General features: G+C 51.2%; 1 protein-coding gene across 2 annotated transcripts in view; it reads left to right on the top strand.

The window, feature by feature from the left end:
• NOL4L (nucleolar protein 4 like) overlaps positions 1-15,910 on the top strand; it is a 96,773-nt gene that overhangs the window by 75,100 nt on the left and 5,763 nt on the right. For both annotated transcript variants that reach the window (XM_039498362.1, XM_039498363.1), the window contains 5 exons: positions 8,658-8,926; positions 11,107-11,292; positions 11,384-11,575; positions 12,010-12,132; positions 12,885-13,086. In XM_039498362.1, the coding sequence (XP_039354296.1) occupies positions 8,658-8,926; positions 11,107-11,292; positions 11,384-11,575; positions 12,010-12,132; positions 12,885-13,086 (972 nt within the window). The remainder of the gene's footprint in view (positions 1-8,657; positions 8,927-11,106; positions 11,293-11,383; positions 11,576-12,009; positions 12,133-12,884; positions 13,087-15,910) is intronic.

Genomic DNA, 15,910 nt, shown 5'->3' with positions numbered 1-15,910 from the left:
TAAATTGCCCTCCCAGTGCCTAAGCAGGGATGCAGATGAAGCCAGCTAATTGATGGCAAGTTTCACCCCTTTCCCTGTTACTCTTTAGTTTAGTTATTTTGGGTTTTATTGACCACATTCACCAGCTACTGAAGTCCCCGATTTAACCACAACACAGGCTCCAGCCTGGCAAGTGTTTCCTATGCCACCCAGCCTATATGACTCCCCCTCACCCAAGAAGTCCCCCGCTGGGGGTTGAGAGGACAGCTCTGTCTCCATAGCCCTTCAGCCCTTGACAGCCAATGAGGGGAGCAGCTGGTGTCAGTTGTGTTGATGTACATCTGCCCACTAGGAACTGTGCTTAGACCCACCAAATGCATTTGCCACGATTGGCTCTCAGACAGTAACCACCTTAGATCCCTATTGGCTGGGTTTGAATCGGCTTGCCAGCAATGGAGTGACTAAAGCCTTGGTCTCCTGTTCCTAACTCCTGCCCCATCCTAGAGCCCTGCTCTCATTTCCCAGACACAGACGTAGACTCTTTTTTAGAACAAACCAAGCCAAAAACCTGTTAGAAAAGAAAAGAGAAAATATCTCTTAATAAAAGACCTAAGGACAAAACTTGGCTGCACGGTGGCTGGCAAGAGAAGCATAGTGCTGGAAGGGCCACAGTATGGAGTGTGAGGGGATGGCACAGGCCATCGCAGTAGGAAGAGGAAGGCCAGGCCAAGGAGACTGCTTGTCGAGATGCTGCTGTTCTGCTGTGTTGGCTTCTGGGCTTTGGCTTCCGTAGGCAAACGGGAAAACTTCCATCCCTCACAGACCCTGAACTGTGCTCTAGCCAGCGCCTCCCTCTGCCTGTACAGCAAAGCTGGCCTCTTGCCATAACGCTGGCAGTGCGGGGGAGAGGGAGAAGATCGGCTGGGAGATAGCACGAGGAGACACCTTTCCTACACAATACAGGAGAGAGCAAACAGCACTCCCTTGTCAGTAGACACACATTGTGTCCAGCATTACCAGATGTCTGGCTCAGTGAAGACACTGACAGAATACAGTCACAGGGGGTGGAGGATGGACACTTTGTCTGGGTATCACGAGGTTTGCATTAACGAAGAAAGGTATGAAATAGAACGCCTTCACTGGATATTGGCCAGCCTCACTTGCTCTGCTCCCATGAACATTTTTTTTAAGCATCTCAAAAGAAATCAGCCAGGCAGGCACTAGAGAAGATGGGCTTCCTGGTAATGGGTGTTTGTCCCTCCCTGTTAGTGGGAGCTGGGGCTGGAACGAAGCAGATTGGCACTGGTTGGCCCCTCCTCTGGATTTCACAGGTTCCTGGTCATTGGGTGAGGAGGAGTCCTTCAAGGCTGCTCATTTGCCTTTAATTAATGTTGGTCTCCCTCCCAGCAATGGCCCTGCATGCGGCCCCCCCATTCTCACTCTGTCTCTCTAATTTGTATTGAGTCTCTCTCCTTTGCAGCCTCTCCTCTTTCCCCTCCTCCCCCTTCTCATCTCTTTTGTGAGTGAATAATTTATGGCACTTTTCATCTTCCCGGCTGTTGTTACAGTGAAATGTCGGTGGGATGCTTTGAACAGTTTTGACAGTCGTTTTAAAGCTAGATGTAAAGTTTTGAACTGTGCTGGTGACATTTCAATGTGGAAACTGTGTTTCCTTTTCTAGTGAAGGGGAGAATCTGTGTCAGAGGCAACGGCCTCGACACGGAGACTCCAGATGGGCAGTTGGCTTATTATATCACAGGATCAGGTGGTACTGACCCAAACTGCTTCTAATTCTGGCAGATAATCACGAAGCCATCGAAAGTCCTGCGTGTTGACTGGTGGAGGATGGCAGAGACCTTGACAGTCCTGCACAGCAATTGGTCAATTATTCTAGAGTCCTTCAAAGTCCTGGGTGACGATTGGTGAGCTGTCACAGAACTGTGACTGAGTGGTGTTGTTGTATTGCTGGGAGGTTCCCGTGGGCTGCTGGCTCTTACATAAGCTCACTGTTTTCCGAGTCAAAAGAGGGTTTTGTCTCCATGCTGGAGATGTGACAGGCGGAGGAACAATTTACCCCATTCATCTGTAATTCCCTCTTTGGACGGCAGCACATTACCCTACGTTAAAATAGACGTTAAACCCAATCACTTCCCGGCCATAAAACCGTACAGGGAGCAGGTGTTGGAAATCTCCCCTTCCCTTCCTGATCTCTGCAAATCCAGCATCACAGAAATCAAGGATAATCCAGGCGCCTCCTCCAAATGAAAATGCTGAGCCCTGATTAATGTATTTAGTAAATGACCGATCCCCCCCACTCGAGCCTTCCTGAAGAGCCACGAGCCATTTGCCTGTCCCTCCCTTGACGTTTTCCTAGGATTGGTGAAGCTGAAGAGAGATTGGAGATGCTGCTGTCAGCTTCCTTGCTCCAAAAGCCACACAGTGGATGCTCATAACTATGGCGGAGGGAGCTTTGACTTTGCAGCCAAGCATGTGCCCTGCACCAGAGAACAATGCTCCTGCCTAGAGCACGTTAAAACAAGGCCTGCGCAAATGTCTGTGCAGGCTGGTTTTCTGCACAAGCCTGGATTCATAAGACTCCTTCAATTTTCAGTCTTGTTTCAGGCCTGCATTGCCAACCTGGACCTGTTAAATTCCAGTTCACGGGTTTCAGTGTCTCTCAGCATCAGAACTTCTGCCTGCGGAATCCCAGCTGCCAAAGATTACATGTGAAGTTTAAATATTTTGTTTTCTGAATGAAAGATCAGAACAGTTAAAAGTTACATTGTTTTTACAGTTCCATCTGCCTCAATTAGGGCTTCGGGGTGCGTGGGGGCTTCCAATTATCCTCATTAGAGGGGCTTCTCACTTAGCCAAACTCCAGCCGAGAGCAGAGAGCTCATGAGGCTCATGCTGTTGGGATAATTAATATATTCATGGCTGCATAGCCTGGTTTTGCTCCCCTGCTGTTCACAGGGTTGTACTGTTTGGTGTTTGTGTGTGTTCGGGCACTCGCCAACTGTTTGTGGAAACGTGCACAAATCCCCAAAGTTTCACACTTTTTAACACTAACAATTCTTTGTCTGAGAATTCAAACTGGCAGCGCATCCCTCACTACCAGCTATTCTCCTGTTTAAAAAAGATTGGTCATCCAGTCAGAGAGCAGCAACAGGCCCATGTGAACAAGGTGACCAATCGCAACACAAAATAGCTTGGTTGAAGCAAAGAACCCCACAGGGCTGGAATTTTCCCAGCCAAATGATCTGGCAAATGGTTACAAATAACAAAATTGGGATTGGTTTATGAGCAGGAAAAAAGGCTAAATGGTACCTCAACCCCCTTGCCGTGGGGCAGCTCAGTCTTTGAACAGCTACTTACATTTCACCAATGCTCAGTCCTGCTGTGCTGCTCTTAGTACAGCATCGTGGTGACAGCTTGATGGGCTGGCACTGGTGAAATCTTTGTGTTCAATGTGCTCTAACTCAGGGAGTCCTGTTGCTGTATTCCAGTGCACTAGGTATCATTCATGCTCTGCTTAGAGACCCCTCCACTTGTACCTGGGAGGGAGACCTGCCCTGCCAGCAGAGCCCCTGGCTTTTGTTCACAAGACCTCCATGTTCATCACTCAGGCCTTAGGGACTCCTTGCTCAGTATTCTGTCCATTTACAGTGTAAGGCAAGTCAGTCTTGCTGACTGACCCGTGTTGGTGAGAATTATTGAGATAACCTCAGGTGTAGGTCCTGAACAGCAGGAAGCCAGGATTTCAGTGAAGTTCAGCATTCACAAGTTTGCTAAAGCTCTTCTTATCCTGATCCAAAGACGTCTATATCTGTATTTGAAACAGCTTCTCCATGACTTCTGTAGAGCATCTTGTTCCTGTTGGAATGAATTGGACACTCTGTTAATATAGAGAGGTGCTGTGAGCAGCATAGCCTATAAAAATGTATAAACTGTGGCTAATTTGCTTGCAGATTTCTTTGGTAAGTACTTTAATTCATTCTAGATTGAAATCAAATACGTTCTCCCTGCAGTAGCTACTGGGCATTTGTTTCAGACTGCCATTGCATTTTATTTCATATGTACAGGTTGATAAGTTTTCTGGAATGTCCTTCATATTTTTTGTCTGTAACAAACCCAAGATTGTTATACCAGAGTTGGACATAAATTTAATCTTCAGCTAGTGTGCATCTTCTGCATGCCTGAAGTGGTGTGCAAAAGCAAGTGCAAGACCCTGGGAAAGGTGGGCTCAGAACTTTATTCTCTAGGAGGGTACTTGGTATGGACAACTGACCTAGATCCTTTGGTTGTAGGCAGCAGTGGGAATTCCGTGCTGAGGTGTTTGAGTAGCTGGGCAGTGGAGGTTCTGCTGGATTTTGACATGGATGGGAATTGTGGGCTCATGGGGGGACACTGGGCATTCTGCCTACAGGGTGGCTGGGAGGAGAGTGGGCATTCATGGAAGGCTGACCATCAGCCGGGGTAATTCCAGCCTTGGGATGGAGGCTGGCATGGATACCTGCATGCAAGGAGAAAGGCTGCAATGCATCTGCCTCAGTACGAGTTTTGACACCTTTGTAACACGTTCTCAAATTATTCCTCAGGCAGAATAATGCTAACTACCACCCCAAGTGCTGTGGGGTTTGTAGGCAGCAGAGATCTTGGAAACCAGGCCTTCTCCACCCCACTGCAAGTAGCAACGGTTGGGTCTGTGCTTTTTGCCAGCTGTGCGGTCATGGTGCAGAGAGCATGAGCTCTCAGCTAGGCCTGGTCTCTGCACGAAGGAGGGCAGGTAGGTTGAGCACAGCCAGCAAGCGTGCTACACTCCAGCTCCAGCTGCAGCCTGGGGCGAGGGGCTGCCTCTAAGCTAGGGAGAAAAAGATCAGCGAGGAGAGGTCCCAAGGCAGCTGAGATTTTCTGCCATTGGCCTAGAGGGAGGTCAGTGATTGGCCACCCTGAGAGGAGCAGCTCTGTTGCTGTGGCGATGCCCAGGCTTACAGCAGGGCCTGTCGTGCGGCTCGTGCCTCTGCGTACAGAATAATTCTTTTTAATCCTTCTGAGAGGCATCACTGGATAAGGCCCCAGCCTCCCTCTGGTAGCCCTGTCTAGCAGAGCAGGGGGAGGGCCAGGTCTCAAACTGTCAGCCAGGCAGAGGGGGGGAGAGATCCCCAGCCCTTCCCAGCTTCCCAAGAGCAAACCGCCTGATTTCTGTGCTACTGCCTCATGGCCACGGCTGAATAAACAAGGGGCTTCTGCTCCCACAACATCCACACAGGCCCAGGGCATGCTGTGTGTGCAGACGGACAGCTTTAACACACTGGCCCAGGGCATGCTGTGTGTGCAGACGGACAGCTTTAACACACTGGCCCAGGAAGCATACCTACAGGGAGGCTGAACATTCACTAGCAAGGAGTACATTGGACTGAGCACATGCAGATGCACAGCATGAACAGACCACAGAGAACTCATACTGAAGCACAATGCACATACGAGCATACATAGATGCCCAGGCAAGGAGCACACAGACACGGGTAGAGGATGCTCTGGGGAAGCACACACTGAGTCTTCCACCCGTATCTATGCTTCAGTGGTGCACCAGCTTCTCCTGCCTCGGACACATTCCTCAGCCAAATCCCACCCATTAGCTCCCAGTCCTGTCTGGACACAGCCCAGCATTCCACATATTCCAGCTCAATTGTGCCCCTTTCAGTAACAGCAACCTTAGGACTGCAGCCCATGGAGGACGGAGCCACACAGTGGAACTTAAATACCACACTGAGGATTAGGTCAGCTCTGGTCGTCGCTCAGACAGATAAGTGGATCAGAACAACAGTGTGACGGGAAGGGCAGGGGCGAGAGTCTGGTGGCTGGTACAAACCAGGCAGTTTTGGGAGGAGGAGGAAAGAAGAAGGGAACAGTTTAGAAGTTGGTGCACAAGTAAGTAAAAGGGTTTAATAGAACAGCTGGTACCAACAGAAGGGCAGTCTGGACACACATGTCAGGGATGGTCTAGGTCCGTGGTTCTCAACCCAGGGTACATGCACCCCCAGGGGGACGCAGGGGTCTTCCAGGGGGTACAGCACCTCATCTAGAGATTTGCCTAGTTTTACAAGAGGCTACGGAAAAAGCACTAGCGAAGTCAGAACAAACTAAAATTTCATACAATGAGTTGTTTATATGGCTCTGTCTTCTATACACTGAAATGTAAGTACAGTATTTATATTCCAGTTGATTTATTTTATAATTATATGGTAACAGGGAGAAAGTCAGCACTTTTTCAGTACTAGTGCACTGTGACCCTTTTATATTTTTGTCTGATTTGTAAGCAAGTCGTTTTTAACTAAGGGCTGCGCAAGACAAATCAGCCTCCAGAAAGGGGTACAGGAGTCTGGAAAGGTTGAAAGCCAGTGGTGTAGGTTTACTTGGTCCTGCCTCAGTGCAGGGGTCTGGATGAGATGACTTCTCGAGGTCCCTTCCAGCCCTACATTGCTGTGATTCCAAGTCCCACTTGGCGCCTTGCGCTTCATTCAGATGCCTAATTGTACTTGAGTCTGTTTATTCTAAGGGATACAAAGTCCTTGCTGCTGCAGCCTCCACAGGGGTCACAGGAAAGTTCACTCATTAAAGTTTCCCTGTAGAGCCAAGCGGGGGAGGAGAGGGACAGAGACTGATAGCAGCAGCTAGAACACCTTCCTTCCCCCCTCCTTTCACACACACCTTTGGATTCACTGCACATGCGCTAGAATCCCATATGTTCTCTTGCAGTCTGACCCCTATTGTCCTGCTGCATAAGCAAGGATACAGGGAACAGGAAGCCAGGGACCGCCATCTGCTTGTCAGTCGGTGCAGCTTCTTTGTTTGAAGCACAGCTCAGAGTTACACAGGAAGCAGCTCCCGTTCCCTCGCTGGCACCTAATGAAATAAAGGGTTTACTGCAGCGGGGAGGGGAAGGGGAAATAGACAGAGCGGAGTTTAAAAATGTGACATCTGACCCAGGAGACTGGCTCCTGGGCGTTCTAGAGCCAGGCTCTTCCTGCTGCTTTGCCTAGGAGGTGTGCGCACGAGAGGAAAGCTATTTCTGCGCAAGATCAAACTGTTTTCAAGAGCAGCACTAATGCCACATACCGATGGTGTGGGGAGCTGTGTGTGTAAATGAGGAGTGTGTGTGTACGTGTAAGACACAGTCCATGTCCATGAACGGAAGGGGGTAGGTGATAAAGGAGTAGCTTGTGTCCAAGACATGCAGAGGCGTGTGCCTAGGGAGGAGACTGGGAAGCATGTGCAGGGCACTGTGGCTGGGAGCAGAGACATGCATAAGAAAGCGTGCAAGGAAGCTGGGAGAGACCTGTACAGGCACAGGGTCGAAGGCAGGGGGTCGGTGTCTGTGCCTGTGCCATGGGGAGCTGGCTGGTCTGTATAACGAAGGTGCAGGGAAAGACAGTATGTGTCAGCGAGCGGAGGAGAGAAGGTAAAGGGAGTGAGCTGCGACTGTGAATTGGCGGGAGCTCTGGGAGAAGTGGGCGGGAGCTGCAGTGGGAAGCGAGTTGGATTGTGCATGGAGGACGAATGGATGGCGTTTCTTTGCGACGCACAGACCTGGAGTCTGCATTCAGGTGCTCCGATACCACAGCGATAGACAGACAGAAGAGAGATGGGACCCAGGAGAGAGGTGGGGGTCAGTCAGTCTGCGTCCCTACATCTGTGTGGTTCGTGCAGAGGAAGAGGCAAGAGTTCTGTCTGCAGACGCCATTGCTACAGCAGGACATATGTGAGAAGTGCCTGGGATGGGATGGGATGGGTGCCTGCGTTTTTAGCAACAGGCTCCCCTAGGTCCCATAAAGCTTCTTCCATTCTGCGCTAATGTGCATTTCTGCCAAAAGGCCCAGTGAGGTCTGTCCTCTGGGGTCATTACTGACTCTGAAATCTCTCTGCAGCAGGCAGTACCTGGGAAGCTTGGGGAGGGGTGGGGGGGGATGAGATGGGTGAGGACATCACTTCTCAAATAGCCTAAAACCAGAGAGCGAGCACAGGGAGGGGAAGGGCCCCTTTCCTACCGCGTTGGTAAAATGGAAATTCCACAATCCCCTGCAAGCAAAACTCCCATTGACTTCAGTGGAGCGAGTAAGGAAAGGACTACCCTTCCCATGGAGGCGTGGGAGGGAAGGGAAGATGTCGGCTAGTCTTTCACTTCTGGGATTGTTCTGCAGGAGAGCCCCCAGCGGCAAGGGGCTTTGTAAATGGCTGGACTTGACACGGTCAAGCTGCCTCCCAGGAGCAGGACTGTTCTGATCCCGTAAGCTGCCATCCGTCGTGCAGCAGGGTGATCATGCCTCTGTGTATTGGCCTGGAGCATAGGCCTGTGTTTTATGAGTATCTGTTCCTGGCAGTGCCCACACTGACTGGTGTGCAAACCAGGCACATGGAGGACATGGGATTCCGGGAACCCAAGTTCAGCAGAGCTGAGGTCAAACAATTAATTTCTCTCTCACCCAATGTGCCCACTGGCTGTCTAGAAAACAGCTGGAGCCCACGCAGATTCTGAGCAGGAGGCCACCTCTGCCCTTTGGGAGGGCACAGAAGCTGCTCTCCTGGCTTGTCTGCAGGTGCCCAAGGGGTCTAGGGCTGATGGGTGCTTTAAGGAAGGGGCCTCAGGGATCTGAGATAATGTGTCCCTCTCATTGCAGATGATTCCTCATCAGAGAGCTGCAGTGGGAACGGCTCCTCCACCCTGAACCCTTCCACCTCCAGCAGCACGCAGGGAGACAGCACCTTCCCAGAAATGAATGGGAATGGAACTGCTGCTCCCATGGACTTCACTGCTTCGGCTGAGGACCAGCCCATCAACCTGTGTGACAAGCTCCCGCCTGCCCATGTCACTCCTTCCTACCAGTCAGACAGCTGTGCCGACGGGCTGCGGAGCCGGGTGAAGTACACAGCAAAGACTACAGCCGAGGTTGGTCTGGCCAAGCCTGTGGGGCTTCGGGGGGTGCACAGACAGCATAAGCAGGGGCAAAATGCACGGTCTCATTTACAGCCTGCCACAGCCAGATAGTAAAATGGAGGCAACTGCACACGAGATGTCCGAGGGCAGCAGAGGACTTTGCTCCTATCCATGGAGCTGAGAGAGGAGGGCTCAGCCTGGGGGCCGGTTGGGAGGGGTGGAGTCTGCTCAGGGAGCTGAATGCATTCCCTTCTAGGGAGGGAAGGGGAAAGCTGTCTAGCTGTGCTCTGCTCGTTCTGAGGAACTGCTGGAGAGCGGCTGTGTCTGGCCTTGCTCCAGGCTTGGTAAAAACAAGGCCCAACTAGAGAGAGTGTGGTTAGCAGAGGTAAGGAGAGAGGAAGTATTATACCAGGAACTGTGGCATGCAGCCACAGCCCTGCCCCCAGCCTGCTCCACAAAGACCCTGCTGCTGAGCAGGTTTATTTTCTCATTGCCTATAAAGACATTACTGTGTAATGGGCTTTTAACACTCTTCAATCGAGACAGAAGCATCTCCCTCCCTTTCATCTCGGGCCCAGCTCTTTCAGTTCAGTTTCACAGAAGAAATTCCCCTTAGGCATTCCCTGTGAAAGTCATTCCCCCAGCCTCCTCTCCCAACATACCCTAGCCATAACAGATGCGTCTTCCCAGGAGGTCTCAGCAGACGCTGTCTCTGCTATGGTGGATCTCCCAATCTTGCTGCAGAACCATAAATCCGGGATCAGCCACCTGTAATGCCTCAGCAACCCCCTCTCCCAGAAACCAGCTTCTTAAAACTAAGTTTGGGTGGCAGAGTGCACATTGTGCATACCGCCTGGTGGAGTGAGGGAATCTCTGCTGTTGTAGGAACAGGTTCACAAGTGGGGCTGTTAGCACTCCCGGGAGTAACTGGCTGAGCGTTACTGTGAACACAGTGAAGCTGTGTGTGTGCGCACATGTGTTACACCATCAGTCTCTATAAATATCAAAACAGTGACAAAACTTTCAGAAGACAGCACCTGGTGCACACATGCGTAAGCCTTGTCCCCGACAGCTCCTCTGCCCGTGACTGAAGTAACAAGTCCAGAGCATCCACCAATCTTGACAGAGCTGTGGGCTAGGACAGATTGCTTGAATCTTTCCTCTTTTGTGTTACGGACTTTGGCCTGCTCTATCTGCACCACGGTGATGAAGGGCCTATAAGGAGCGCCTCTCAATCATCCCCATTTTACAGATGGGAAACTAGGCTGGAGACGCAAAGGACCAGATTGACCGAGTATTTAGGTGCTTAAAGACGCAGACAGCGGCTCTGTGGGATTTTCAAAAGGCCCAAAAGCCGGCTAGGTGCCACTGCTCCTTCAGTCCTTTGAAAATGTAAATGGGGGAGAGGTGCCTAATCTCCTTTGGCCATTTTGAAAATGGGATGTGGTGCAATCTTCATCTTTAAGCACCTCGGTACCTTGGAAAATCTGGCTGTAAGTGACCTGGGCAAAATCACACAGGCAACATCTGTAGCGGGGTGAGAACTGAATCTAGGGCTGCAGAGTCCTAATCCCTGACTTTAGCCACAGGGCTCCCATATGCCATTCTTCTCCCTGACAGGAGAAAGAGGAGAGGTCTCACAACCCATCACAGGTTTTTCTAGAGGACATATCCTTGTACTGTTTATGGCCTGTTGGCCCCAGTGTAATTGATCACGGATTGTAATGGAAGCACCGCACATGCACCCTTTAAACAAACTCCGTGTAAGAGGGAGTGGCAACATGGGACTTGGCCTCTTTGCTGCTTCCATCTTCTGATGCTCTTATTTATCAGTTTGCCCGAGTTTCTCTTTTGCTAATATTCTCTCCTGGCTCATCTGCTCCTCTTGTGTGATCCTGCAGTGCAATGACCCTAATGCTGAATCTGTGGCAGCTCCATCATTTCCAGGGCAGCAGATTGTGATGTCATAAAGGATTCAATTTCATAGCCGATCCTGCTATGTGGTCAGGGAGAAAGTTTTGTTTCAGACAGAGCTGCAAAAGGAGCACAGGAGCCAGAGCTAACTGGCAAAGACAAAGGGCTTCTGCTTCCCCCATTCCTTGTTCTGTTTGAAATCAGGCCCCTGGCCTTTGGCAGAGACCGGAGGGTGAGTTGAGGTCTAGGTGCTCATGACTCCCCCTGTTCTCTCTCAGTCCCCTCCATACAGTTCTGGCAGTTATGACTCCATCAAGACCGAGGTCAGTGGCTGTCCGGAGGACCTGACCGTTGGCAGAGCACCCACAGCAGATGAAGATGATGACGACCATGACGACCACGAGGATAATGATAAGATAAATGACTCAGAGGGGATGGATCCAGAGCGGTTAAAGGCCTTCAATGTAAGAGTAACAGGCTAGGGCAGAGTGGGTCCAGCAGTCCCAAGTCTCTGCTGCGTCTCATCTCCCCAACCACTCTCCATTCTCTTTGCAGATGTTTGTGCGCCTTTTTGTGGACGAGAATCTGGACCGAATGGTTCCCATCTCCAAGCAGCCCAAAGAGAAAATCCAGGCGATCATTGAGTCCTGCAGCCGACAGTTCCCTGAGTTCCAGGAGAGAGCTCGCAAACGCATTCGCACTTACCTCAAATCCTGCCGCCGTATGAAGAAGAACGGCATGGAGATGGTGAGCTGCTTCCCATGCCCTTGTTGCCCTACCACTCTCCCTTCCTCACACTCCTCCTGCTCGAAAGGCCTCCCTCGTGCCTGCAGACGTGTCCTCCTTCCAGATGTGTGGAAGAGAGAGATTAGATCACAATCCATTCTGGATATTGTCTGTGCCCCTGCTTCCAATGCTAATTTTTTTGAAATGTCACTACATGTTCTCTGCCATCCGAAGGGTATGCATGGCAGAGAGAGACTGACACTGGCGGATGGAGAAACAGATGCAAGCACTGGAGGGTTAAAAAGTTGAGGCCTCAAATATTTTGATTTTAAATATTAACTTTTAAGAGCTAGAGTATTCTGTGCTCTTGCCATGCTCCTGGCAAATGTAATGATTGTTTCCATCAGTGTCCATGTTTCTCCAAAGATGACCTATCTGGTTGTATGTCTCCACAGACCAGACCCACCCCACCACATCTGACCTCAGCCATGGCAGAAAATATCCTTGCAGCTGCATGCGAGAGTGAAACACGGAAAGCAGCCAAGAGAATGCGACTGGAGATATATCAGACATCCCAGGTACAATCCCTGTAATCCTTGCATGCTCGGCACAATTTCATCTGCTCTGTCCCCAGTCAGGGGCAGAAGATGAGCCAGAATTGACAGACCAGGTCAGCAGAGATCTTGCTCACTGAGGATGGGCACAATACCTGCTTCAAGCCGTGCAAATTTGGTCTTCTTACAGTTTGCCTAGAAAGGGAAAGCCACGCTGTGCATGTATGTTGTAGAGGGAGATGTGACGGGGGTAGACAGTCTGGCGAACAGGAAGAAACAATTGATATGGTAGTGAGTATGTGCAAGGGACGCTCAGAGAGCCCAGACTGGAGAGAGAGATGAGGACAGGGACAAGGAAAGCAGCAGCAGAGGGACATTTCCTTTCTGGAGGGACTGTTGTGCAGGAGGTGGGTGAGGGATGCTTCCTTTAACTGAGGAGGGCATGTGAGCAGCAGTTCATTCCTAACACAAGGAGAGAGTAGCAGCTCTGCCCAGGGGAAAGGGTCAGGGATGCTTTGGCTGTGTATATTTAAACACCTTCCTCACCATTTTCTGGGAAAGCTGTGGAACATGGGAGCTTCACGTACATGTGACTAGGTTTGAAGCCATCCTTGCTCTTTCTGTGCTCTGATTGCCTGGGATGCCAGGATGCTGGTGTCATTCCAGGCAATCAGAGTGTAGAAAAGCTGACTGTGCTTGGTGCAGCTCTTCCACTGGAAGTGAAGGGCAGGAAAGGCTCCTCACTGGAATAAATCGGTTTGCGTTCCTTGCTGTAGGATGAGCCCATCGCCTTGGATAAGCAGCACTCCAGAGATTCCACAGCCATCACGCACTCTTCCTATTCACTGCCAGCTTCATCTTACTCCCAGGATCCGGTCTACATCAACGGAAGCTTGAACTACAGTTACCGTGGCTATGGGACCCTTGGAGGCAGCCTGCAGCCACCCACTTCACTGCAAACAGGGAACCACAGTAACGGTAAGAAGGGAGGAGGCACAGCACTTGGGAGTGACACAGAATTGGGTCTCCTCTATCCCTTTGTCTCCATTCAAATGGGGTTTGAAGAATGCTTGAGATGAGTGTGCTATAGAATACAAGCAGGGGGCTTGTGGTTCCTAACTGCTCTTCCTGCTCGGCAGCTAGAAAGCGCTGATTGAGGGGAGGCTGAGGCTGCTCCTGCTTTCCAAGCACTGCCATTGCGAGTGGCTCGCCCCAGCCCCCTTCCTCTGGCCTGCAGAGCCACCCCCTCCCCACCACTAAACTGCTCCTGAGAACTCCCTACTCCCATAGCAAACTAGCTGACTAAGGCTGGATGGCAGAATAGGAGAAAGACAAGGGCTGAACTGTGGGGGAAGGGAATTTAGTTTAACTTAAAAAAAAACCCCACAGGTACCACCTATTAATAATTAACCAAGGCGGGCACCTGTCACCACCCTGATTGCCTTGCTGGTATGAGACAACCCTGCCCCCACCCTTCATGAGCCTTTTTATAGGAGGCTCTTTGGGCCAGGGGTCGTGTCTGCCTGTGAGTTAGGAAAGCACTGAGCATGCTGTGGGCGCCGCCACAATCTGCAAGATAATAGATAATAACCCTCTTGCTGGCAGGAGCGTCAGCATGAAGAGGCCAGGCAAAGAGAGCAGCAGTGAAAGGGAGCGCTGGATGGGAGGTCTAGGGACAGTGGAGCAGGTCTGCGTTGCAAGGTGTGAGGAGAGGGAGAGAACAAGCCTGATCAGTTAGATTTAATAATGTGACAGTGAATGATCTGGTAAACAAAATGATTAGTCCAGGCTGGGGCAGCACCTGACCACAGGACCACACCGAGAGCCAGCCCTGCCTGGCATAGACACGCCCTGACCAGAAGCCTCTGTAAAGCCTGGAATCAGGTGATCTTGTGTCAGGTCTCACGCATCTCAGCAATAGCTGCTTGAGACTGTTCTTGTGCCACTCCTGAGCAGTAGTGGCTGGAGCCCCTCTAGCCAGACCTGTCAGGCAATCACAGGACCTGCTTCCACAGCCTCGCCCCCGGGTGCATGCCTGGAAACCCTGATTGGAGAGCCTGGCCAGGAGTGGTGTGCAGAGAGGAACAGAGCTTTTGCTTCTGGATCTATCTGGGTTCTTCTAAGAACCCCTTGAGAACTGTATATGCGAGTGACCCTGCCCATCTCCCTTAGCACGCCACCAATAGCACAAGACTTCTTTCCTCCCTCAGCAATCTTTGCCATTGGGCCCCTCGCCCAGTGCCTTTCCTGGGGCCTCGCACCCTGCCCCTCCCTAGCTGCCTGGAGTAAGGATTTGAAAGGATGTGATTTCCGGAGTCCTGAAAGATGCCTGTCTGGGATTAACTGTTATCATCCCTTCCTAATGCCTCTTAACCCCGAGTAAAGATCCCACCCTAGTCTCCAGCTGCTGAGCCCTAATCCTTGCAGCTAGAGTAGAGGATGTTACACTTTCTTTCTAGACTACCACAGGCACTCCTGGGCTCCCAGTGCAGGAGGGGAAGCAGGATTCCTTAGCTTCCACTGCCTTCCTCTACAGGTGGCAGTTTCCACTGTGCAGTTTTCCTTGAGGCGCTGCCCAGCCACACAGCTGTTCTCATTACACCTCACCCCAAAATTGATCAACCAGGGCCTATTCCTGGCATGCACAGGAAGCACAAAGCTGAAATCCTGCTTCTTTCCACATAGGCCTCTGCCCCAAATCCTCCTCTGTCCAGGCTCTTGCCAACTCCTTTAAAGCCAAGAGAGCTCCTGCCAGATCCTCTCATAATTCCTTCCCTCATCCCCATCCATGTCCCTTTTTCACCCATTTGAATGAAGTCTGCACAATTCTGTTCCCCCGCCCCCGAGTCCCTGGAGTTTGTGCTGCAGCTCCATCTCTCTCTTATCAATCACTGTGCACAGAAGCAGGCCGTTTTCCCTGGCGTACCCACTTCCCTGTTACCCCATTTCCTTCCTCCTCTTGAGCAAGCTTTCTGCTCCCAGTGCAGCTCCCTTCTCAGGTGCCTGTTGCCTTTCCCTCTCCACTAAAATTCCCCTCAACTCACTAACCCCACTCCCCTCCCCAGTGCTAATGGTCATCATTCCAGATTCCTCCATGACCTCTGCTGTCTTTGACTGCCCACTTCTCCTCAAGCCTCTGCTCCTTTGAGCTCCCGACTGTCCACTGCTTGTTCTACTCCTACTTCGCTGATTGCTGCTTTAGTGTTGCCTCTTTGTGGACCCTTTCCTCCACGTTACCCCACTTACTCTCCCTTCTCCTGCCACTTACCTTCTGGGTGACCTCACCTGCTCCCGGTGTCCCTTATTGCCATTGTGCTGATGGCTCTCAATCGGCCCCTGCCTAGACTCACAGCTTCCCCATCTCTGCTCTCTCTCCCTGCATGTCCCAACACTTCCTCAGCCTGAACACAGCGAACAGCCCAACTTCTCCATCACCGAGAGCTCCATCCCTCCCCATCACTCAGACTCACAATCACAGAGTTAGCTTCGGTTCTTCCATTTCCTTCTCTCATTACATCCAGCCTCCTCCCTCCCTCCCAGTATCAGCGCTCCAATATCCACCGCCCTTCCCCACTGCCAGCATCGTGCTTCACCTTATGTGTTGAAGAGGTTTTTGGATGGGCCAAAGCGCAGCATCCCCAAACATGCTCAAGGCTCCCTCTCCTCCCATTTCTGTCACTGGGAAACACCCGCTTGCAGAGTATGCTTGGGAGCCCCTGCTAGAACCAGGGGTGCTGGAACAATGTGTATAGTGGGGGTGCCGAGAGCCATTGAACCAAACTAACCCCTGTATTTGATGGAA

The sequence above is a fragment of the Mauremys reevesii genome, linkage group 13 (genome assembly GCF_016161935.1).
Source record: "Mauremys reevesii isolate NIE-2019 linkage group 13, ASM1616193v1, whole genome shotgun sequence".
NCBI classification, from domain to species: Eukaryota; Metazoa; Chordata; order Testudines; family Geoemydidae; genus Mauremys; species Mauremys reevesii.
The sequence above is the reverse complement of the archived record's forward strand: the minus strand, read 5'-3'. Positions and strand labels throughout refer to the sequence as shown.